The 25,277-nt window shown below is 42.5% G+C and overlaps 1 protein-coding gene across 3 annotated transcripts in view; it reads right to left on the reverse strand.

Moving 5' to 3' along the window:
• Positions 1-25,277, reverse strand: part of SYTL4 (synaptotagmin like 4) — a 93,029-nt gene that overhangs the window by 53,081 nt on the left and 14,671 nt on the right. For 2 of the 3 annotated variants that reach the window (XM_079764794.1, XM_079764792.1), the window contains exons 2-5: positions 4,670-4,849; positions 4,203-4,418; positions 3,960-4,069; positions 3,630-3,732 (exon numbers count right to left, since the gene is read on the reverse strand). In XM_079764794.1, the coding sequence (XP_079620920.1) occupies positions 3,630-3,732; positions 3,960-4,069; positions 4,203-4,418; positions 4,670-4,779 (539 nt within the window). In that variant the 5' untranslated portion in view covers positions 4,780-4,849. Of the gene's footprint in view, positions 1-3,629; positions 3,733-3,959; positions 4,070-4,202; positions 4,419-4,669; positions 4,850-17,626; positions 19,255-25,277 lie in introns of those variants that run through there. The other variant, XM_079764793.1, reaches the window with a different exon arrangement.

Genomic DNA, 25,277 nt, shown 5'->3' on the forward strand with positions numbered 1-25,277 from the left:
TGGGGACAAATCAATTCTTAGAATCAGAACAATCTCTCCCTCTGCAGATCCTGTTAATATTTCAGCTTTGATAATGTTAGGTCGCAATCTTTTGATAATAAATCTGGTACCATTACAAAGACCCCATTTACTATTAAGATTTCTCAATAGCATGATGATTGCACCCACTTTCAATTTTAATTTATGACACAGCATTCCAGAAGGAGTAATACTATTAAGAAATTCAATAGGAAAATTTTCCTTTTCAGCATCATCTGTTGAGTCAATGGAATCATCACTCAAATAGGTGTGAAAATCTCCATCAAGTATATCCAAAATTTCTTCATTTAATTTTTGAACGTGCTCATTTTTTGAACAAAGAATTGCATGTTTAGATATATTTTTAATATTATCTATAGATATACTATTTCCAAAGGTGGCTTTAATAATAGATCCATTAAAAATCATTTCATGGGGAATTTCAATAATATCCATTCCTAAATGAAAACTGCTATCAAGTTTGCCATCTCCAACTTTTACTAACCATTCACTATAAGCAGAATCCTCTGATCTCATATTTGTTTTAAGAGACAACTATCTGAAACATCCCCAAACACTACAGTACTTTAAACTTATTTGTACTATGGCCAATCGTATAGCATGGTGGCACAAAAATCCCCTCTGAAAAGAACTTTCCCACCAAATGCAACATTCAAAGTAGCGCCAGCGAGAGCTTTATATGTATGGCACGTGTGCAAGTCAAAGTTTATTTTTAAATTTCCAGTGTGTGTCATATGTACTGGTTGGTCAGACGGATGGACAAATGTCGGTCACTTAGCCTTTTATCTATACAGATTATGAGTTATGATTTTACCTTTTTTAAAAATTATCCTTTAATACCTCCAAAGCACAATGAGTAAGAATCTGAAGGTTTATGTGGCTTCTATTTGGTTTCTAGGACAAAGTTCTTTCCTTTACCCATCACTCACTTCTCTCCTTTTATTCTTGAATGTTAATTCCAACATAATTTTTGTAACACCTCTTGAAAAGGATCCCACCAAGTTTTTGATAGTCCACATGATAAAACTTACAGAAAAACTACAGCATGAGATTTCATTCTATCACTAACTTCTTCATATAACTGTAATTCCTCAGTCTCTATAGAATGAAAAAGGAAAATAAAAGTACCTTCTCTCATTCCAAGGCCTTTCTCAGTCAGGCAACCACAAAAAGAATGAGCCTACAATTCATGCCATGTAATCTCCATCAGGCATAATTCAAATCAAATCCCATCAGGCAAAATCTGGGATAATTAAAATGTATAAGAGAACAGTGGTGACCTGGGGGAGAACTTATGAAACCTTGTCTCCTGCTTTTGCTGAATATTATTTTTGTTATGCTAGACTCCAAGTCCCTATCGGGGACCTGGTCAGGCGGCTGCGGGCATTAACCCACGCTGCCTGCCCTCGTCCGTGATCCATGATCACGCCGCCTGCCCAGGTCCGTGATCCAGGATGGCGGACCTGGGCAGGCGGCTGCCGGTGCTAACCCACGCTGCCTGCCCTGGTCCGTGATCCCTGATAGGGGCTTCAAGTCAGCCGCCGCTGGCGGCGGCTGACTCGAAGCCCTTATCCGGGACCTGGTCAGGCAGCTGCCGGTGCTAACCCACACCTCCTGCCCTGGTCCGTGATCCCTATCCGGGACCTGGGCAGGCGGCTGCCGGTGCTAACCCACGCTGCCTGCCCTGGTCCATGATCCGTGATGGCGGACCTGGGTAGGCGGCTGCGGGCACTAACCCACGCTGCCTGCCTTGGTCCGTGATCCGTGATCGTGGACCTGGGCAGGCGGATACGAGCGGTAACCCATGCCTCCTGCCTTGGTCTGTGATCCGGGATGGCGGACCTGGTCAGGCAGCTGTCAGCAGTAACCCATGTCGCCTGCCCTGGTCCGTGATCCGTGATCACGCCGCCTGCCGAGGTCCGTGATCCATGATGGCGGACCTGGGCAGGTGGCTGCGGGCGCTAACCCACGCCTCCTGCCCAGGTCCGTGATCCGTGATCACGCTGCCTGCCCTGGTCCATGATCCATGATCCGTGATCGTGGACCTGGGCAGGCGGCTATGGGCGCTAACCCACGCCTCCTGCCCTGGTCCGTGATCCGTGATGGTGGACCTGGGCAGGCAGCTGTCGGCACTAACCCACGCCGCCTGCCCTGGTCCATGATCCGTGATGGCGGACCTGGGTAGGCGGCTGCGGGCGCTAACCCACACCGCCTGCCCTGGTCCATGATCCCTGATCAGGGCTTCGAAGCCCCTATCCAGGACCTTGTCAGCCGGCTGCTGGCACTAACCGCCTGCCCCAGTCTACCATCATGGCTTGGATTCCACTGGCAGCGGGTGCTGCCCCCTCCCCCCGCCATCTTTGCTGGTTTAATGTGTATATTTGCTCCTGATTGGCTGGTGGGCGTGGTGGTGGGCGTGGTGGTGGGCGTGGCTTATGGGTATAGCGAAGGTACGGTCAATTTGCATATTACTGTTTTATTAGGTAGGATGGTTAAAAAAAACACATTTGTCTGAAGATTAGCAATTCTTCAACTTTACTTAAGTATTTCAGTCTGATAAAATCAAGTAAAATTAAACAAAATATTTTAAATTTATTATGACCCTATATTACAAAGTTTTTTCTATGTACCCATTCACTCTTGCCTCTATGACTAGATATGCAAAAAAGATATCTGAAATAATTTTTATATCATGTAAACCCTGAGAAATAGGAATTTGGGCGATTTGTTGCTTTCTTTATTATTTCCTACTAGAGGCCTGGTGCATGGATTCGTGCACCGGTGGGGTCCCTCAGCCTGGCCTGTGCCCTTTCGCAATCTGGAACCCCTCAGGGGATGTCAGACTGCTGGTTTCGGCCCGATCCCCACAGGCCAGGCCAAGGAACCCCACCGGTGCAGGAATCCATGCACCAGGCCTCTAGTATGCATATGATCTTTGGTTAATCTCTTCCCGCCCACCCCCCGCCCCCCTTCCCTCTGAGATTCATCAGTCTGTTCCATGTTTCCATGCCTGTGCATTGAGCGTCTGCCCCCTGGTGGTCAATGCATGTCATAGCTACCGGTTGAGCAGTTGAATGGTCGCTTAGGCTTTTATATATAGAGATATTGATTAAATTTTCAATAATGAGTATGTGTTATTTGTATTTATCTTTAAAATTTTCCTTATAAAGTAAATATGCCAAAGTATTAATGTTTACATATGTGTAGTAGGATTAGGAATATTGTTTTCCTCCCTTAAAAATATTTTCATTGGTTTTTAGAGAGAGAGGAAAGGAGAGGGAGAGAGAAGGAGAAACATCGATGTGAGAGGGAAACATCGATTGGCTACCTCCTTCACGACCCCTACTGGGGATTAAGCCTGCAACCCAGGCATGTACCCTGACCAGGAATAAAACCAGCAACCTTTTGGTGCATGGGCCAATGTCCAACTAACAGCCACATTGACCAGGGCTTTTCCCCTCCTTCTTTATTATTTTCTGTACTTTCCCAATTTTCCTACAATGAACATCTATTATTTTAGAGACAGAACAAAGTAAAAAATAATAGAATTAAAGAGATGTGTAGCAGTTCTTGAAATGATTGGTTCTTACCTGGGCTCCTTCTGTTGCTCCTGAATGATCTTTCTTCCTGGCCAGACATCACCCATCTGTGACTGATGATGGAGGGACTGTCCCACAGTCTCTCTTTTATTCACTTCAAGACAAACAAAAACATGGCAGAGTGGTGGTGATGAGGGAGGAAAGGGAAACACATTACACTTGAAAAAGGGGTGGCAATATAATCTTTATGTTCTCCCACAATCAGGTTGAGCTCATGAAGGTTAAGATACCACCAATAAGAATACATGCGGATTTCACACCAGAGGATCTATGACTTGAGGTCAAACACCTAAAGGAACCACCTCCAGAAAGATCCTGTACCTGCAGGTTTGCGGCGCAGGGACATCCTGATTATCTCACTGCCTGTGCGGTAAGCAAAGCGATTCACTTTCTGGTCGTAAAACCAGTCTCCAGTTGCCTTCTTCAGCTCTCTGGGAAGGAATATAAGAAAATAACAGATAGATAATGGTCCTTGTTATTCAACCAACGAAGGCTGAGAGGAGAAAGTCTCACCACAGCTAGGGCCTCATTTCCTCTCTCTACTCAGTCCTAAGTGACACTCACATTTCCTTGGTGCACACCTTGCACCTCCAGGTACCATTGCTTTCATGGATACGGCAGTCTCGGCACACCAGGTGATTACAACCCCTACAAGTGTTGGTCTTAGGAGTCAAACGGCCCAGGTTCTCCTGGCACCGAGCACAGGTCCGATCACTATAGTGTTGGCTGCCCCTCTTGGCCCCTTTCCTTTTTATCTCCAGTAATTCATTCTTCAATCGCCTGCCGAGACCCAAAAAGAAGAACAAGTTGATTCAGGATCTGCACAGGTTAGAGAGAGAGGGGTTGTGGAGTAGAGACAGTAAAACTGTTTAGTTCTGTGAAAACAATCACCTCAGAGCCCAACCTAAGCCAATGAAGAGTTGTAAACCTCATACACAAGTTCCTCTGAAAGTCATATGAGAGTTATAAGAAAAAGTCTGGATATCATTGGTCAAAAGCCTGGGAACCCATGCTTTGTCTGGAACTCTTACCTAATTCTTTTCTCATCTGCTTTCCGGAGCTCCTCATCTCGTTGTAGAACACTGAGGATCAAATCCCTTTCCATCTCAGACAGAAAAGAGAGGTCAAGCATCTCTGACATGACTTATTCTATTTTTTCTTCTATTCTTCTTTCTTCAAAACAACCAGAGTAGGAGAGCTACCAGAGTTGCCTGAAATAAGTTAAGAATTAATTTCACACAGATAATTTACTCCAGAATAGGCCCACAGCTCTAGAGGCTTTTAATAGACCACTTTCCCCTTGAGTCAGGCTAAAGAGACAATCAGTGCAGCCCAGCTGGTATGGCTCAGTGGTTGAGCATCAACCTATGAGCCAGGAGATCATGGTTCAATTCCTGGTCAGGGCACATGCCCGGGTTGCAGACTCAATCCCCAGTGTGGGGCATGCAGGAGGCAGCCGATCAATGATCCTCTCTCATCACTGATGTTTCTATCTCTCTCTCCCTTCCTCTCTGAAATCAATAAAAATATATTTTAAAAAGAGACAATGTAGAATTATCTGACCTATTTACCATTCCTACCCCCACCTGAATTAAATATAGGCCTTCGATTTAAAATTAAGATGCTTTGATTTTTCAAATAAAAACTTATTCATGACTCTGGGAAAGGGTTGGGTCTTTCATCTTGGTCAGGAAAGAGCTCAGATGAAATGAGTCAAACTCCCCCTCCACCAAGCAGATCCTCAATCATCCAATTTTCAATACTTTAAATGTTCTCAAGCCCCAAGTCTATTAATGCAAAAAATCCGATAGCTGGTCTCTATAGTAGAAGTGAAAACCACATGAGGACTCCTGCCAGTTGAAGCCCATTTTTCCTTTCCTGACCAACTTCCATGTTCCCAGGATTTAGTCAGCTTTCTGCTACATTTCAAAACTTCCATCACCTACTCTATCTCCCAAAGTTATTTTTTAAATTTTATTTTATTGTTTGAAGTATTACAAATAGTTGTACATATGTCTCCTTTTTTCTCCATTGACCTCCCCCTGGCCCCCCTCCCCTCCAGCACATGCCCTCACCCCCCCCCCAGTGTCTTGTATCCATTGGCTATGTTTATATGCACGCATAGAAGTCCTTTGGTTGATCTCTTATTGCTAACACTACCTCAAGGATATATTCATCCATTTCATGCACATTTGTTGAGCACCCACTCTGACAGCCATTGTGCAAAGTGTGGGAAATAGAGAGATCCGTAAAACAGTCCCTGCCTTAGGTTCACAGAGTAGTAGGGCAAACAGATACACAAAAATACAGTACAATGTACTAAGTTCTATCAGAGGGATCATAAATTAAATGCTATGGAACTTAAAGAAGGAAGTAACTAATTCTAACTTGCATAGAGAGGGAAAAGAGAGCACTGCATACATGGAAGGCTTTACAGAAGAGGTGAATTTTGTCTTATACAACAGAGTATATGTTTGCTGGTAGAGGACAATGGTAGGAGATTATATAAATCTCAAATACTCTTAAAAATTAAGAATTTTAAAATTCATTATATAGACAATAGAAATCCATCAAACATCTTTGTTGTTGCTTTGTTTCTTATATTGGGAAGTCACATGATCAAATTCATTTTACAGAGATCACTCTAGCTATAATATAAAAGACTGATTTAAAGGACAGACTGAAGTGCAATTTGGTAGTACATAACACATTGTAAAATATGCATACTTCTTAGTCAAGCAATACCACTTCTAAAAATCTACCTAGTAGAAATATTCACACAAATGTGAATGCAAGGGTATATGTACAAGAATGTTACTGCAACATCATTTGCAAGAGAAAAAAAGTTCTTTAACAAAGGAATCATTAAACCAAATACTACTTCCATATAACAGCATACTATTTGGCCATTAAAAAGGTGGTAGATCTATATGAAAATACATTCCTTAGTGGAAAAGAAGTAGTTGCAGGAAAATATTGAATTCTCTTTTTTGGTAAAGTATTTATCTAAACATTTGTATATGCTATAAGAGAAGAAATGGGTTTAGAAGTAAGGCAAGAAGCATAGTTTTAGTCATATTGAGTTTGTCCTGCACACAGCATATTCAGGTAATTAGACCCAGGATGTTGGAGGCACAAAGCTGGATGTTAGGAAGAGAGACTATATCTGAAAATATATATTTGGTAGTCATGTGAGTCAGAGCCCAGGAGAGAGATATGAGGTTCATACTTACTTTCTCTGCTCTCCCTTAAAACTAGACAACAAACTCTTTCAACTTAAGTTTTGTTTTTTTTACTAATTCCCTACTGGATAATCCTATATAATCCTATGTAATAAAAGGCTAATATGCAAATAGACTGAACAGTGGCACAACCAGAACATCCGAACAACCGATCGCTATGACGTGCGCTGACCACCAGGGGGCATGCGTGGAACATGGTGGACATTGGCTGCAGCGGGATGGTGGAGCAGGTGAGCAGGGGTGCCAGACCAAAGCTTCTCCACCTCCCCCTCCTCCTGAGGGGAGATCGGGGTCGGCAGCTGCCTCTCGCACCTGCTGCCAGCAATGGCCCCATTTGCACCCACTACCAGTGCAGGAGCTGCTGATCTCACCCACTGCCAGTGCCGGCCCCGCTCGCACTTGCAGCCAGCACCGGAACCACTGCTGGCACCCACTGCCGGCGCTTAGCACTGGTCCCAATCACTCAGCGCCATCAGCAGATGTGAGCGGCAGCTACTGGCCCTGATCCCCCCTGAGCGCTTCTCCACCTTCCTCTGCTCCTGAGGGGCGATCAGGGCAGCAGCTGCTGCTCGCACCCACTGCTGGCGCAGGCCCCAATCGCTTCACACATTCAGCGGGTGCGAGCAAGACCAGCACTGTCAGCATATGAGAGCGGAGGTGGCCAGAGCTGGGCTGCCAGCAGACAGGTGACCAGGGGCCGTGGCAGGAGGGGCTGTGTGGGGGCTCGGAGGATGGGCTGAGACCCACCCCTGTGCCTACCGCAGCCTTGCGGCCCACAGTTCCTTTCAAGGTGCACGAATTCATGCACTGGGCCCCTAGTAGAAATATAAAGCCAGCAAAGCTATACAAGTTCCTGAAACCTTAACATTTTCTCAAATTGACTATTTCCTGGTCTTTATTGAACTATACAACAGCCTCTTTCCTAGGCCCTTTCTTAGATAGTCTTGAGGAAATCATCTTAATTCTTATCCCCAAGGAAAATATAAACTCTCCATGAGAACAAGGACTTTGTCAATTTTATTCTATGTATCTGAACCAGAACCTAACACAATACTTGGCACACAGCACTGCACATGCCACCACTATTACTGATCATCACTGTTGTCATCACCCCAACATTTCCATTTATTGAGAATTTACTATATTCCAAGAAACAAGTACTTTACATATGTTAACTAATTTAATCTTTATAGCAACTCCAAGAGTGAGGTACTATAATCTTCATTTTATAAATGAGAACTCAGGAGAGGTTAGGTTAATTTTCCCATAAATAAACAGCAAGTAAATGAAGTTGCTGGGATTCAAACCCAGGCATTCTGATTCTAGAGCTAGTGCTTTACTGGCCTGAATCAGGCAGGATAATGGCCAAAGCAATCTATACTAATAAAAGGGTAATATGCAAATTGGTCAGGACACCCTCACAGTAACAACCGAACAGCAGGCAGCGTGGGGAGACCAGGCCGGCAGGGGGGTTAGTGAGGGACAACCAAATGACTGAACAGCAGGCTTCATGGGGTGACCAGGTCGGCAGGGAGGGCAGTGAGGGGTGACCAGGCCAGCAGGGGGGGTCAGTTGGTGGCAACCAGGCTGGCAGGGGGGACAGTGAGGGGCGACCAGGCCAGAGGGGGGGGGGAGTAGAGGGCGACCAGGCCAGCAGGGGGGGGAGTTGGGGATAACCAGGCTGGCAGAGGGGACAGTTGTGGGTGACCAGGCTGGCAGGGGGGGGGGCAGTGAGGGACGACCAGGCCGGCGGGGGTGGGCAGTTGGGGGTAACCAGGCTGGTGGGGGGGGCAATTGGGGGTGACCAGGCCAGCAGGGGGGAGTCAGTTAGGCGCAACCAGGCTGGCAGGCAGAGGCAGTTAGGGGTGATCAGGCTGGCGGGGGGGGGCAGTTAGGGGCGGGCAGGCAGGCAGGCAGGTGAGCAGTTAGGAGCCAGTGATCCCGGATTGGAGAGGGTGCAGGCTGGGCTGAGGGGTCCCTCCCATTCCTGTGCACAAATTTTGTGCACCAGGCCTCTAGTTATAAAATATTGAACAGAGCAAGCAAATGCATTGTGGAAATAAATTATCATATATGTGATTAAGGATGAAGCACTGCTCAACAAATCAGCAGCTCATGGATTACACAGGTATCATCAATTTCCTGATCTCCAAACTCAGCTGGACCCTCATTATCTTTTTACTAGCTTTTAGTTCAGTTCCACTACCTAATCCCTTCAGGTTCTTTTTATTTTATTTTATTGATTTCAGAGAGGAAGGGAGTGGGGTAGAGAGATAGAAACATCAATGAAGAGAATCACCGATCAGCTGCCTCCTGCATGCCCCACACTGAGGACTGAGCCCAAACCTGGGTATGTGCCCTGAACAAGAATCGAACGGTGACCTCCTGCTTCATAGGTCGATGCCCAACAACTGAGACACACCAGCCAGGCCAGGTTCTATTTTAAGGCTTCCTCTCACACTCCTCCCACTTCCCATTGCTCAAGTCCTATCAGACATCCTTATCTCACAATTTCAAAATATATATATTTTTAGCTTCAGTCATCCATTACCTCCATCATCTCCCTGTTTCTTCTTCCCCATCACTTGAAAATCTTTCAGAAAATCCACATCCCATCCCCAGCCCTACCTTCAACTATGGGTTGCTGAGATTTCCAACATTAATCCTGTTACCAGCCAACTAACTTGAAATGAGATCTTACAGAATCAGTAGTGGGGAGAAGAAAACAATATTAAAGGCAAGCAGAAAAAGGAAAGCATAGAAAAAATTAGACAAATAAAAAGCAAAAGGTAAGAAGGTAAAAACAAATTTAAATCCTATATAATAAAAGGCCAGCCACCATAAGCATAACAACCAGCACGACCAGAGACTAGAACCACCACGGCCCCTCACTGGGCTGGCCCCGCCCCCAAGCAAGTGAGTTAGGGGCTATCAGGCTAGCAGGCAGAGTGGTTAGGGGTGATCAGGTAGGCAGGCAAGTGGTTAGGGGCAATCAGGTAGGCAGGCAAGTGGTTAGGGGCAATCAGGTAGGCAGACAACCCCTTGCAGGGCTGGCCACACCCCCCAGAAAAGAAAGAGGGAGGCCCAGGCCACCTGCGGCGACTCTGTGACAGGTGTGCAGCCGGCCAGCGATCACTACACAGAGGGAGGCCCAGGCCAGCCAAGCTATCACACCCCATGCCTGTCACCCGCAGAGGAAGGCCACCGGTGTCAGGGGGTGGGGAGCAGTGCTGCACAGATGGCAAGCAGTGGCAGCGGTGGGGGTGGGGCCAGCTGCCTGCAGCTGGGATAAGGAAAGTCCTGATAGGCCCTGATCTCAGGCCAGGCCTAGGGACCCTACCCAAGGGGTCCCAGATTGTGAGAGGGTGCATGCCAGGCTAAGGGACACCCCCCCCCCCCGAGTGCACAAATTTTCTAGTATATAAATAAACATAAAAAGCATAAGTTACCAAAACTCACCCTGTAAAATACAGAGATTAACACACTAGATACAATTTTAAAAGTCAGCTAGGGTGCCATTTTATAAGAGACACATCTAAAACATAAGGACAAGGAAAGATTAAAAGGAAAAAAGATGGGAAAAGATATATAAGGTAAATGCTAACCAAAAAAAAATTGAGGTAGATATATTAATATCTAAAAATAAAACTTTGAAACAAAGGCATTACAAAGGATAAAGATCACTACATAGAGTAAATAAACTCATATGCACTAATAGAACACCTCCAAATATATATAAAAGACGACTATGTACAATTAGAGAGAGAAATTGAAAAATCGACCATCAAAATGAGAGATTAATATACCTTTCAGTTATAGTATTCACCACTTAATGATGGATACATTCTGAGAAATGTGTCACTAGGCGATTTTGTCATTATTTGAACATCATATAGTGTACTTACACAAACCTACATGGAGAGTCTATTACACACCTAGGCTATGGTATAACACCACAGTCTGTCATTCACTGAAACATTATGCACTGCATGACTGTATTGCTAGTACAATCAGATAAAAAAATTAGTGCCGAAACCGGTTTGGCTCAGTGGATAGAGCATCGGCCTGCGGACTCAAGGGTCCCAGGTTCGATTCCGGTCAAGGGCATGTGCCTTGGTTGCGGGCACGTCCCCAGTGGGGGGTGTGCAAGAGGCAGCTGATCGATGTTTCTCTCTCATCGATGTTTCTGGCTCTCTATCCCTCTCTCTTCCTCTCTGTGAAAAATCAATAAAATAAAAATTAAAAAAAAAAGATAAAAAAATTAGTAAGCCTATAGACTGTTGGGGAGAACACAAGACTTGGTTGGAAAGTTTGTAAGGAGGACATTCTTAGAAAAGGGAAGTGTGTGGAAGGCCACCTGCCCTGTTTATCGGAATTCCAACTTAGGGGAGACTTAGGGGAGTGTCGAAGGTGGTGCCCTTAATTATTCTTTGACCTTTCCAAACAAGTCTGTGCATGAGCAGACCCCCGGGTGTTTATTGGAATCCTTATGCTTAATCCCTGGATGCCCTTGCTTAAAGGACATTGCAAACACATGTAACCTCCCAATATTACTTACCCTGCTGATTGTATCTATTCTAAAAGATAAACTTTATCTCAAACTGCTGGTACAATAAAGGCCTATCGAGGCAGGAAATCAAGACTGCTTGGTCCCTTGAGCCAGGCAACCCCTTAGCCCTCTCTTTCACAATGCAACTGTGTCAGAGTAATCTGTTCATCTGTCATTCAGGGGCTACTGGTCAGCCCTGGCAAGGTGGTGCCCCGTGTGAGGAGCCCCAGCAAAAGCTGAACAACAAAATAAGCTTGATTTAATGGGCATATGTAGATTTCTATATCCAGTTGGATAACTGCATTCTTTTCAAGCACATATGGAACATTTATTCCCCCAAATGACCATTGTATTAGGTTATAATGCAAATCTTCGTGATTTCAAAGAAATCATTCTCTTACAGACCACAGTCTTTGACCTCAAGAAAATTAAATATGAATTCAATAATAAAATATATTTTTAATCCCAATACATTTTGGAAATTTAAAGACACTTCTTAATAACTCATAACTCAAAGAACAAATCATAACTATACTAAATATATCATTAACATCTTCAAAAAGAAACCTGCTACCTGCCTCACCACCCTCACCACCCCTTTACCACAGGACAGAATATTTTCTAGAAATTAAAAAGGAAAATATAGAAAATAATGCTTTCACCCTGGCCAGTATGGGTCAGTTGGCTGAGCATCGTCCTGCACACCAGAAGGTTGGTGATTTGATTCCAGATCAGGGCATATGCCTGGGTTGCTGGCTTGATTCCCAATAGGGGGCATGCAGGAGGCAACCTATCAATGTTTCTCTCTTACATCGATGTTTTTTTTCCTCTCTCTCCCCCTCTCCTTTCCTTTCTCTCTAAAATCAATAAAAACGTTTTAAAAACAATAATGCTTTCACATGCAATGAGTTATGTGATATATTTTTATGGTAAATGGTATATCACATTTCAAAATATATAACTCAAAAAAAGAAGGGAAGCACAAATAAGAAAACCAGGCAGATTTGAAATTAGAAAACTTGTGATCATTCATATATTCCCAATTAATTGACACTAGAGTTTAGTAGAAAAACTAAAGCCCAAGAAAACTGGAAAACTTGTTAAAGCCCTTCACTGAAATTTCCTCACAGGTGTATAGTAAAAAGGGCAAGGATTGTGAATAAAATAAACTAACAAACAAAATAGAAACAGACTCATAGATACAGAGAACACACTGACAGCTGTCAGAGGGATGGGAGTTGGGGGCTGGGGTAGAAGGGTGAAGGGATTAAGCAAAAAACACACACAAAAAAACCCCTCATATGCATGCATATTAGCATAACCAATAGACACAGATACTTGGGCAATGGGGGTTTGTCCTAGGGAGAGGGGAATGGCGGGGGGGGGGTCAATTGGGGAAAAATGAGTCATATGTAATACTTTAAACAATATATCCTATCTAATAAAAGAGTAATATGCAGACTGACCATCACTCCAACACACAAGATGGCTGCCCCCGTGTGGATACAAGATGGCCGCCACAAGATGGCCAGCAGGGGAGGGCAGTTGGGACGGACCAGGCCTGCAAGGGAGGGCAGGTGTGGGCAATCAGGCCAGCAGTGGAGGGCAATTGGGAGGGACCAGGCCTGCAAGGGAGGGCAGTTGGAGGCGATCAAGCCTGCAGGGGAGGGCAGTTAGGGGTGACCAAGCTGGCAGAGGAGGGAAGTTGGGGGCAACCAGGCCTGCAGGGAAGGGCAGTTGGGAGGGACCCAGGCCTGCAGGGGAGAGCAGTTGAGGGGGACCAGGCCTGTAGGAGAGGGCAGTTAGGGGTGACCAGGCCTGCAGTGGAGGGCAGTTAGGGGCAAACAGGCTGGCAGGGGAGCAGTTAGGCATCAATCAGGCTGGCAGGGGAGTGGTGAGGGGTGATCAGGCTGGCAGGCAGAAGCGGTTAGGGGCAATCAGGAAGGCAGGCAGGCGAGCAGTTGGGAGCCAGCAGTCTTGGATTGTGAGAGGGATGTCCAACTGCCCATTTAGGCCCGATCCCACTGGGATCAGGCTTAAACGGGCAGTCAGACATCCCTCGAGGGGTCTCAGATTGGAGAGGGTGCAGGCTGGGCTGAGGGACACCCACCCCATGCACGAATGTCATGCACCGGGCCTCTAGTACATATATAAAACTCATAGACACAGACAACAGTATGGTGATTACCAGAGGGAAAGGGGCATAGGAGCAGGTAGAAGAGGGTAAAAAGGGGATAAATGGTGATGGAAGAAGACTTAAGTTGGGGTGGTGAACACACAATACAATATACAGATGATGTATTATACAATCGCACACCTGAAAACTGTATAATTTTATTAACCAATGTTACCCCTACAAATTCAATAAATAAATTTTAAAAAAACAAACAGAAAAATATAAAAGGGCAAGGATTATCTACCGAGAAAACCACAGCTCAAGTTACATGTGTCCAAACCTGAGCTCTGATGGACAATTTGTTCCATGTTAGTGGTGGGGTGACAAGACTCAGATGAAATATCTTAATATTGCACCCTTGTGGGATTTCATGCCCACAAAAAGATACTTTAGAAAAGGTGGTTTGTTTAGTTAGAAAATTACATACATCTATTTCTAAAACTTCAGAATAATATTTTAATGCAAATACTTACAAAAGAAAGGGGGAACTGAAAAATATACCATCAGAATGAGAGGTTAACATACCCTACTTAATTACTGATCATACAAGCAGATAAAAATTTGCAAATATATAAACAAGTTGAACAAAACAATAAGTTTGATATAATGAGCATATGTAGAATTATATATTCAATGGATATGTCCCACTTATAACCTAATCCTATAGATTAGGAGATAATAATAATAAATGAGAATTAATACTAACACTAACATAGCTAGTTTTCACGAAGGGGTGGAGAGAGATATCGTAAATTATTTTAAATTCTGAAGACTACTTATTAAAATGAAAGCTGAGCCAAACATGAATTAATGGATATAGAGGTGTAAAACAGACTTGGGTTCAAATCCTAGCTCTTCTACTTATTAGTTATATGACCTTGGGCAAGGATCTAGAATATAAAAAATATTAGATATAGAATATAGAATATATAGAATATGGAATTCCTTGTAAGAATAGTATTTAACTTTAAAATAATTGTTGGTGCTTCCAAAATGGAAACTGATCTGAATCAGAAAAACACCAAATAGCCCTGGCTGGTGTGGCTCAGTTGGTTGGAGCATTGCCCCATGCACCAAAGTGTTGCAGGTTTGATTCCAGGTCAGGGTACATACCAGGTTGAGGGTTTGATTCCCAGTAGGGGCGCGTATAGGAGGCAACTGATTGATGTTTCTCCCTCACATCGGTGTTTCTCTCTCCCTCTCCCTACCTCTCAAAAGAAAACAAACAAACAAACCACCAAATAATGTTCCTGCACTGGGCAGCAAATAACACAGATTTTGCTTTGTTTAATTTGTTGCACACATGAGTACCCCTCCCTCTTCCAAACATGCAGTACACATATAAATGTGAAAAATGGTGATATTTATGCTCAAACTAGAATCTTCTACCAGATGTGACCTCCTTGAGGGCAGCCACTTTATCTGGACTTCATACTCCCAGGAGCTTATTTAGCAGTGTCTGAAACACAATATGAATTCAATTAATGTTTACGGAACGTCTTTATCTGAAGAGTGGTAACAGAACTGAGAGAAAGGTGGTTTTGTTTTCCTGAGGTGTTATGAGTTAAGAGCATGGACTCTGGAGCCAGACTGCTTGAATTTGAATCCCAACTTTGCCATTTACTAACTGTGTGACCTTGGGCAAATTACTAAACCTTTCAGTGCCTCAAATTTCTCATTTATAAGATGAAAATAATAACATGGGCTTGTTATAAAGATTAAAGGCATTTTAAAAATATGTAAAGTTCTTAGAGTAATATGAATACAGAGAAAGCTAAGTGTAAGCTATTTTATTTTGTCAGGTTTTATATGTGCATTTGCACTTTAAGACGTAACTGGGTCTTGCATAATGACATTTATTTCCTTTTAAAGAATACAGATAGCCCTAACCAGTTTGGCTCCGTGGATAGAGCATCGGCCTGTGGACTGAAGGGTCCCAGGTTCGATTCCGGTCAAGGGCATGTACCTTAGTTGTGGGCACATCCCCAGTAGGAGGTGTGCAGGAGGCAGCTGAATCTATGTTTCTCTCTCATCGATATTTCTAACTCTCTATCCCTCTCCCTCTCCCTTCCTTTCTGTAAAAAAATCATTAATATATATATATATATATTTTTTTTTTTTAAAGAATACAGATGAATTGTGAGTAACTGCATCTAGACACCATTTAAAGTTACAGGCATTTTTTAAGTGAAAATCTAAGCTTTAGACAATTTTAGAGATAACAGAAGAATTTCAGAAGAAGTGATCCATGCTCAAGAGTAAAACAACTGAACATGTATTAAATTACTCCTCTAAACTCAGAAGTAGTAATCATGTGATTGTTTTTGCACATAAATTATATTGGATTATCAGTTATATCCCACCAAAGTGATGTGATAAAAGCATTTTACTGTTTGGGCCAAGGACAAAGGACAATGGACAATTTTGGTAAAATGCACACCTCACTGAACATGAAAAAGTGAACTAGAGTCTTTCAAAGGATATTCATTTAACCATGAATCCCTGAATTAAACTGTTATTATTAAGCAAATGATACTATGTTTTACATACAAACTGATTAGTGATGTATGAAGATAAATACTGCTGGGTGTCAGATTTTGTATACATTTGAATATAGATATTTAGAACTGATCTAGCTATGTCAAGAAGCCTGATGGTGTCCACAATTTTGAAAGATTAAAATTGAAATTGGACTACAAATTATGACTGGTCATGAAAATTTGGGATTATAAAATGTCAATGGACTGCTACTTCTGGCCATGATGGAGCAAAAAAGAATGGATTTCCGCCCTGCGGGGAACAAGACTTCTTCCCCCCGCCCCAAAATGAATAAAATACATGAAACTGGTGGTTTCCAAGTCACTGAACATCAGACAATAAAGGAATGTGATCCCTGAGAGACAGAAAACAAATAGGGTGAGCCCTCTTAATTTTCCAGGCTCACTGTCTTGAGACAGATTACAGGCCATTATGCAGGGAAGAGTGTAGGCAGAATCTGGAGAACTTCATTAGTTGAGGTGACAGAGCTGAGAGTATAGGAAAACCCAGGTGGCTACAGTTCATAGGAGAATGAGAGCCACACAAAGAGAAATCTTCAGAGAGCTGCAGAGGTCTCCCTGGAGTATTTAGCAAAGGACTGATCAGTGCATGGCATGCCTGTGAGGATATTAACCTGTACCAGGGAAAGAACTACTTATAAAATGACTCAAAAAACAGAGCCTGTCACTCACACAGGTCCAAGAGTACTGCCTGTTCCACCAGCCAAACTTGAAAACCTCAGGGAAGGTAGGGGACGGTGGGGGTAAGGGGGAGAGATCAACCAAAGGACTTATATGTATGCATATAAGCCTAATCAATGGACACAGACAATAGGGGGGTGGGGGCATAAATGGGGGGTGGGGGTAATGGGGGAATAAGGACACATATGTAATACCTTAATCAATAAAGAAATTTAAAAAAAAAAAGAAAACCTCATGATTCACAGGGCACTAGGCAGAGTACTCAGAAGGGTCTTGCCTGGGTAATGGGAAATAATTAGCCCTAAACTGTGCACTGCTCTGGTCCTACTTAACAAATCTAAACAGCAAAGCCTGAAAGGATCAATCTGTTTCCAGGTAAGCCAAATGCATCCTAGAACAGAGCTCAAGAATATGTATAGTAATATAAAAATATATAGCACCCAATGAGGTAAAATTGACAATATCTGGTACCTAATAAAAAATTAACAGGTATACAGAAAAGTACAGTCCATGATGAGGAGAAAAAGCAATAAAAAATTGACCAATAACTGACACGAATGTTAAAATTAGCAAACAAAGTCATTAAAATATTTATTATAACTGCATTCCATATTTCAAAATAATAAAGACATGAAAAATATTTTAAAAGCCCCAAATCAAACATAGAGATAAAAACTGAGGAAACATACACAGAATGAGCCCTGGCCAGTTTTGCTCAGTGGATAGAGTGCTGGCTTGGGGACTGAAGGGTCCTGGGTTCAATTCTAGTCAAGGGCACATACCTTGGTTGCAGGCTCGATCCCTGGCCCTGTTCGGGGCACATGCAGGAGGCAACCATCGATGTGTCTCTTTCACATAGATGTTTCTCTCTGTGTGTCTATCCCCCTCCTTTCCACTCTCTCTAAAAAAAAATCAATGGAAAAATATCCTCGGGTTAGGATTAACAAAAACAATTTTTTAATTAAAAAAATACACAGGATGAGATTAACATCAGATTACACATAATAATAGAAAAAATTAGTGAACTTGGAGACATAGCAATATAGGGTGTCCCAAAAAATGTATACACACTTAACAGTTCAATTGATGCTTCTTTCTTTTCAGATTTAACCCAATGGAATTAATAATTATTCAAAGTGTGTATACATTTTTGGGGATACCCTGTAGAAACTATCCATAAAACAAAAAGAAAAAAGACTGAAAAAGGAGATCAGAGCACTAATGAGCTGTGTAACAACTTTAAGGTGCATAATGTACATGTAACTGAAGTCACCAAAGGAAATGGGGAGACTGAAAAAGTATTTGAGTAAGTAATGGCCAAAATTTTTATAAATTTAATGAACATTATAAACTCACAGATCCAGCAGCTCAATCAACTTCATGCACAAGACTATAAAGGAAACTACACTATATGGCATATAATAGTCAAATTGCTTAAAACCAAAGATAATGAGAAAATCTTAAAAGGAACCCAAGGGGAGGAGGTCATTACATACAGTGGAAGATACTGATTAAAGCAAATTTATCACTGAAAACAATGCAAATGAGAAGACAGTGGAACACCTCTAAAATACTGAAAGGAAAAAAAAAACACCTATCAACCTAGAATTCTAAGCCCAGTGAAATATTTAAAAACCGAGGTAAAATACAGACTTTTCAAACATGCAAAAGTTGAAATAGTTAATTACCAGCAGACCCGTACTATAAATATATTAAAGGAAGTACTTCGGGCAGAAGAAAAATAACACCAGGTAGAAATATGGGTCTACAAAAAAGAATGAAAAATGCATGGAATGTTAATTATATGTATAAAAATATTTTTTGCTCTAAGCAGTCTATTATATCTTAAAGGATATTTAAATAACATATTTTGAGATTCAGAACATGTGTAGAACCAAGTTTGAAAATTTACAAAACCCTGTTTTAAGATTTATTCTAAATCTATAGTAGTCAAGTGAGTATGGCATTGACATACAGATAGACAAATAGATCAATGGAACAGAATAGAATCCAGAAGTAAATCATTATGTTTAGTATAGTCACTTCATTTTTCATAAAAGTACAAGGAAATTCAGTGGAGTGGAGAAATGACAGTCTTTTCAACAAATGGTGCTAGAAAAACTGAATATCCGTATGCAAATAAATGCAAATACTTCCTAATATGTCACTTAAAACATGATCCAGAACTGGATAAATTGGACTTAATTAAATTTAAAAACTTCTACTCTTTGAAAGATGATAAAAATAAAGACAAGTCATAAGGTGGAAGAAAATATTTGCAAATAGTATATCTGATAAGGACCTGTATGCAGAATATATAAAGAACTCTAGAAACTCTATAATGTACACACTGGCCAGTATGCTCAATGGTTAGAGTATTGCCCTGCACACTGAAAGGTTGCAGGTTTGATTCTGGGTCAAGTGCACATACCTGAGTTGCAGATTTGATCCCTGATCCCCAGTCCTGGTCGGGCACATGCACTAGGTAACCAATCAATGTGTCTCTCTTAAATCTCTCCACATCTCTCTCACCTCTTTTTTTCTCTCTCTCTCCCTCCCTTCTGCCCTCCCTCCCTTTTACTTCTCTAAAAATATCAATGGAAAAAATATCCTCCAGTGAGGATTAACAACAATAAAAACTCTATAACTTAAAAAAAAAGATTTAAAAAGTGGACAAAAGAATAGAGCGTCGGCCTGCGAACTCAAAGGTCCCGGGTTCAATTCCAGTCAAGGGCATGTACCTTGGTTGCAGGCACATCCCCAGTAGGGGGTGTGCAGGAGGCAGCTGATCGATGTTTCTCATCGATGTTTCTAACTCTCTATCCCTCTCTCTTCCTCTCTGTAAAAAAACAATAAAATATATTTTTTAAAAAATAAAAGTGGACAAAAGATTTGAATTAACATCAACAAAAGATATATTAATAGGAAAATAATCACATGAAAAGATGCTCAAGATCATTAATCATTAGAGAAATGCAAACTAAAACTACAATGAGATATTTCTACCCTTTATTAGAACGGCTAAAATTTAAAATATACCAAATATTAGCCAGGATTTAGAGCAACTGGAACTCTCAGACACTTCAGTGGAAATGTAAAAATGCTACAACCATACTGGAAAACAGTTTGGTACTTTCTAAAAAAGTTAAACATATATCTCTCATATGACTCAGCCTTCTCACTTTTAGGAATTTACCCAAGTAAAGCAAAAGCACATGTCATGCAAAGACTTGCATATAAACACTAATAATAGCATTATTTGTAACTAGCTTTCCTGTTGTAGGAAAAATTCTGCAATAGGGTTTCCTGCTGCACTCTACCCCGCCCTGCCTGCTCTCCTCCCTTGTCCCCCGCCCCGTCTCCGCCAGCCCGCCTGCTTTTTCCCTTCTCCCCGAGCCCCGCCTCCACTCCTCCCTTGTCCCCCGCCCCGCCTTCTCCGCCAGCCCGCCTGCTTCTCCCTTCTCCCCCGGCCCCGCCTCCGCTCCTCCCTTGTCCCCCACCCCGCCTTCTCCGCCAGCCCGCCTGCTTTTCCCTTCTCCCCCGGCCCCGCCTCCGCTCCTCCCTTGTCCCCCACCCCGCCTTCTCCGCCAGCCCGCCTGCTTTTCTCCCTTCTCCCCCGGCCCCGCCTCCGCTCCTCCCTTCTCCTCCCTCTGGCTTGCTTGCTTCTCCGAAGCTTTGCTCCCTTCTGCAGCTCTTGGATTCTTTCGACGCTGTCTTGATATGCAAATTAGCCGCCATCTTTGTTGGGGTAATTTGCATACTCGTCCTGATTGGTTGGTGGGCATGGCTTGGTTGGTGGGCGTGGCTTGGGCGTAGCGAAGGTGCGGTCAATTTGCATATTTGTCTATTATTAGGTAGGATAGCCAAAAACTGGAAACAACTTAAATGTCCATCAAGTGGTAAATGGATTTAAAAAATACCACTGTGGTATATTTGTTGTATTTCGATACAATGGAATACTTCTCCGCAACAGAAGGGAGTGAACTACTGACACACAGCAAATAATGGCTGTATCTCTAAATAATTATGCTGACTGAAAAAAGTCAGACAAAAAGAACACATACTACGTAATTTCATTTATATAAAACTCTAGAAAATGCAAACTAATTTATAGTGACAGAAAATAGATCAATGGTTGCAGGGGGATATAGTACAGAGAGGTACAAGAAGGAAAGAAATGGTACAAGGAAACTTTTGAAGGGGATAGATATTTTCACTATCTTGATTTTGGTGATGGTTTCGTGGTATATACAGACATCAAAATTTATCAAATTGTATACTTTAACTAGAGGCCTGGTGCACAAAATTCGTGCACGAAGGCGGGGGTGTCCCTCAGCCCGGCCTGCACCCTCTCCAATCTGGGACAGCCCTCTCACAATCCGGGACTGCTGGCTCCTAACCGCTCACCTGCCTGCCTGTCTGATTGCCCCTAACCACTTCTGCCTGCCAGCCTGATCACCCTCTAACTGCTTCCCTGCTGGCCTGATTGAAACCTAACTGCTCCCCTGCTGGCCCAATCACGCACAACTACCCTCCCCTGCTGGCCTGATGGCCCCCAACTGCCCTCCCCTGCAGGCCTAGTTGCCCCCAACTGCCCTCCCCTGCCAGCCTGGTTGCCCCCAACTGCCCTCCCCTGCAGACCTGGTTGCCCCCCACTGCCCTCTCCTGCAGGCCCGATCGCCCACAACTGCCCTCCCCTGCTGGCCTGTTCGCCCCTAACTACCCTCCCCTGCTGGCCTGATCGCCCACAACTACCCTCTCCTGCTGGCCATCTAGTGGCAGCCATCCTGTGATGACGTGAGGGCGGCCATCTTGTGATGATGTGAGGATGTCGCACGAGGGTGCGACGACCACCTAGGCTTTTATTAGTATAGATTATACACAATTTATTGTATGTAAATTATACCTCAATTAATTGTTTTTTAATTCAGATTAAATGTAACTAATCATTATTATAATCAGAAGTTTTATAATCTCAGAATACCTATAAGGCAATAGGGGACTTTAAATGCATTCAAGTAATAAAATGTTTTATGTCAAAGGTGGGTTTTCTTCCATAGATAATAACTAAAGCAGAGTAGATTTGAAAATATTCCCATTATTATTTTAATTGAGGTATAATTGACATACATTATATTAGTTCCAGGTATACACCCTAATCATTCAATATTTGTATATATTGCAAAATGATCACCACAAAAAGTCTAGTTTTTATCTGCCACTATACATAGTTATAAAATGTTTTTCTTGTGATGAGAATTTCTAAGATTTACTCTCTTAAGCAACTTTCAGATATGCAATACAGTATAACTTAACTATAGTAGCCATGCTGTACATTACATCCCCTGACTTATAACTGGAGTTTGTACTTTTATACTCCCTTCACCCATTTTGCCAACCCCCATCCTCCACCTCTGGCAATCACCAATCTGTTTTCCATATCTGTGACCTTGGCTTTTTATGCTGAGTGAAATAAATCAGACAGAGAAAGACAAATACTGTATGATCTCACTTACCTGTATAATCTATAAAAAAGTTTCCATTATTACTTAATTTTGTTGCCTAAAATATGTGTTTTATTTTCCCATTCTTCCAAATGAGCAATTTCAGGGAGTTTTCAACCATTTGTTTAAAAAGTGAAAAAGCAGGAAGATGGAACAGCACCAAAATGTCTAATTATTTCCTGGAACTATAATATGAGTACAATTATTTAGTGAGTACATCCAACAATGCACTTCTTTTATTTGTAGATGTAGATGTTTTGTGAGGTATCTTTCTCAGCTATCACAGTCATTAAAATAAAGTATAAAAATAAACAGAACTTAGAATCAGACCTTCAAAGAGCTGTATCATAAATCAAGATATTGTTTAAATGAAACATGCAATGTCACTGCTGTCATTGAAATGAGACCCAAAGTTATTATAATATTAACAAATATTAAAATTAATTGTATATAGTATTCATTTCATCTTTCATCCTTTTTATTTCATTTTTGTGAATGCTTTATAATATATACTATTACCACAGTGGTAAATATATTGTTTAAAAATAAACCTATGTATATTTGGGTTGATCAAAATTTTTGGAGGTAAGGGAGAGTGACCAAAAAGTTGGGAAACCCTTTGCTCAAAGGAAGGAGAAAGGAAACAAACCATTCTTACAAATTGCCATATGTTATCATGATTCTGCTTGCCTAAAGTTATAATGTATGTCAATTAGGAAAGAATAAATCATTCTGATAAATGTAATGGAGTTGCCCTAATGCAAGTAGAGCAGGATAATGAATAAGGATTTGTGCTGCCATAAGGTACATTCCAAAGTGGACTCTATTAACTAATTGGGACCAAGGCAATTGCAGTATCTGAAGCAGACCAATCAATCTAAAGTACTGTCAGAATTAATACCTATTATGTATGTGAGTTTCTAAAACATGGGTAAACCATAGCACTAAAGGCTAGTAAAATAAAGCCCCCTTTGGGGAAAAAACTATTTGAAAATCAATTTATTTCTTTAATTTTGAATTTATTGGGATGTCATCCTATATAATAAAGAGGTAATATGCAAATTGACCATCACTCCAACACACAAGATGGCCGCCCCCATGTGGACACAAGATGGCCTCCACAAGATGGTCAGCAGGGGAGGGCAGTTGGGGGCAACCAGGCCTTCAGGGGAGGGCAGTTGGGAGCAACCAGGCCGGCAGGGGAGGGCAGTTGGGGGTGATAAGGCCTGCAGGGGAGGGCAGTTGGGGGCAACCAGGCTGGCAGGCAGGGCAGTTAGGGGCAACCAGGCTGGCAGGGGAGGACAGTTAGGGGTGCCCAGGCCAGCAGGAGAGGGCAGTTAGGGGCAATCGGGCTGGCAGGGGAGGGCAGTTAGAGGAGACCAGGCTGGCAAGGGAGGGCAGTTAGTGTTGACCAGGCCAGCAGGGGAGGGCAGTTGGGGGTGACCAGGCCTGCAGGGTAGGACAGTTAGGGGCGACCAGGCCAGCAGGGGAGGGCAGTTGGGGGTGACCAGGGCAGCAGGCAAAGGCAGTTAGGGGTGACCAGGCCAGCAGGGGAACAGTTAGGCATTGATCAGGCTGACAGGGGAGTGGTTAGGGGTTGATCAGGCTGGCAGGCAGAAGCGGTTAGGGGCAATCAGGCAGGTAGGCAGGCAAGCGGTTGGGAGCCAGCAGTCCTGGATTGTGAGAGGGATCCCAGATTGGAGGGTGCAGGCTGGGCTGAGGGACACCCCCGTCCCTGTGCACGAATTTTGTGCACTGGGCCTCTAGTTGGTTAATAAAATTATATAGGTTTCAAGTATACAATTCTACAATACATCATCTATATATTGCACTGTGTGTTTACCATACCAATTCAAGCCTCCTTCCATCACCATTTATTCCTTCTTTACCCTAAAAGAGAGTGGATTTTAGAGTATGGAAAACTGAGACAAAATACAAATTATGTGTCTGCAAACTTAAAAAAAAGTCTCCACGTTAAAAAAAAAAAAACACAAAACACGTTTCTAGGACATAAAAATCCTAGAAGAAAACATAGGCAGTAAAATCTCTGACATTTTTATATATCACCTCGGGCAAGGGGTACAAAAGAAAAAATAAACAAATGAGACTACATCAAACTAAAAAGATTTTACACAATATAGGAAACCTTCAACAACAGGAAAAGACAACCTACTGAATGGGGGAACATATTCACCAATGATACATCTGATAAGGGGTTAATATCCAAAATTTATAAAGAACTCAGAGATCTCAACACCAAAAACAAACAATCTAATTAAAAATGGGCAGAGGAGCCCTAGCTGGTTTGGCTTACTGTATAGAGCATCATTCTGCAGACTGAAGAGTCCCGGGTTCAATTCCAGTCAAGGGCACATGCCCAGGTTGCGGGCTCGATCCCCAATGGAGGGCATGCAGGAGGCAGCCGATCAATGACTCTCCTCATTGATGTTTCTATCTCTCTCTCCCTCTCCCTTCCTCTCTGAAATCAATAAAAAATATTTTTAAATGGGCAAAGGACATGAATAGACACTTTTCCAAAGAAGACATACAAATAGCCAATAAACAGGAAAATATGCTCAAATCACTAATCATCAAATTAAAATCACAATGAGATATCACTTCACATATGTCAGAATGGCTATCAACAAACAACAAGTGTTGGTGAGGATGGGGAGAAAAGTGAACTCTTGTGCACTGTTGGGAATGCAAATTGGTGCAGCCACTATGGAAAGCAATATGGAGTTACCTCAAAAAATTGAAAATGGAACTGCCTTATGACCCAGTGATTCCACTTCTGGGAATATCTCTGAAGAAACTCAAAACACTGATTAAAAAGAATATATGCACCCCTACATTCATTACATCACTATTTATAACAATCAAGATTTGGAAGCAGCCCAAGTGACCATCCCTAGATGAGTAGATAAAA

Source organism: Cnephaeus nilssonii (assembly GCF_951640355.1).
Source record: "Cnephaeus nilssonii genome assembly, chromosome: X".
In the NCBI taxonomy this organism is placed as follows: domain Eukaryota; kingdom Metazoa; phylum Chordata; class Mammalia; order Chiroptera; family Vespertilionidae; genus Cnephaeus; species Cnephaeus nilssonii.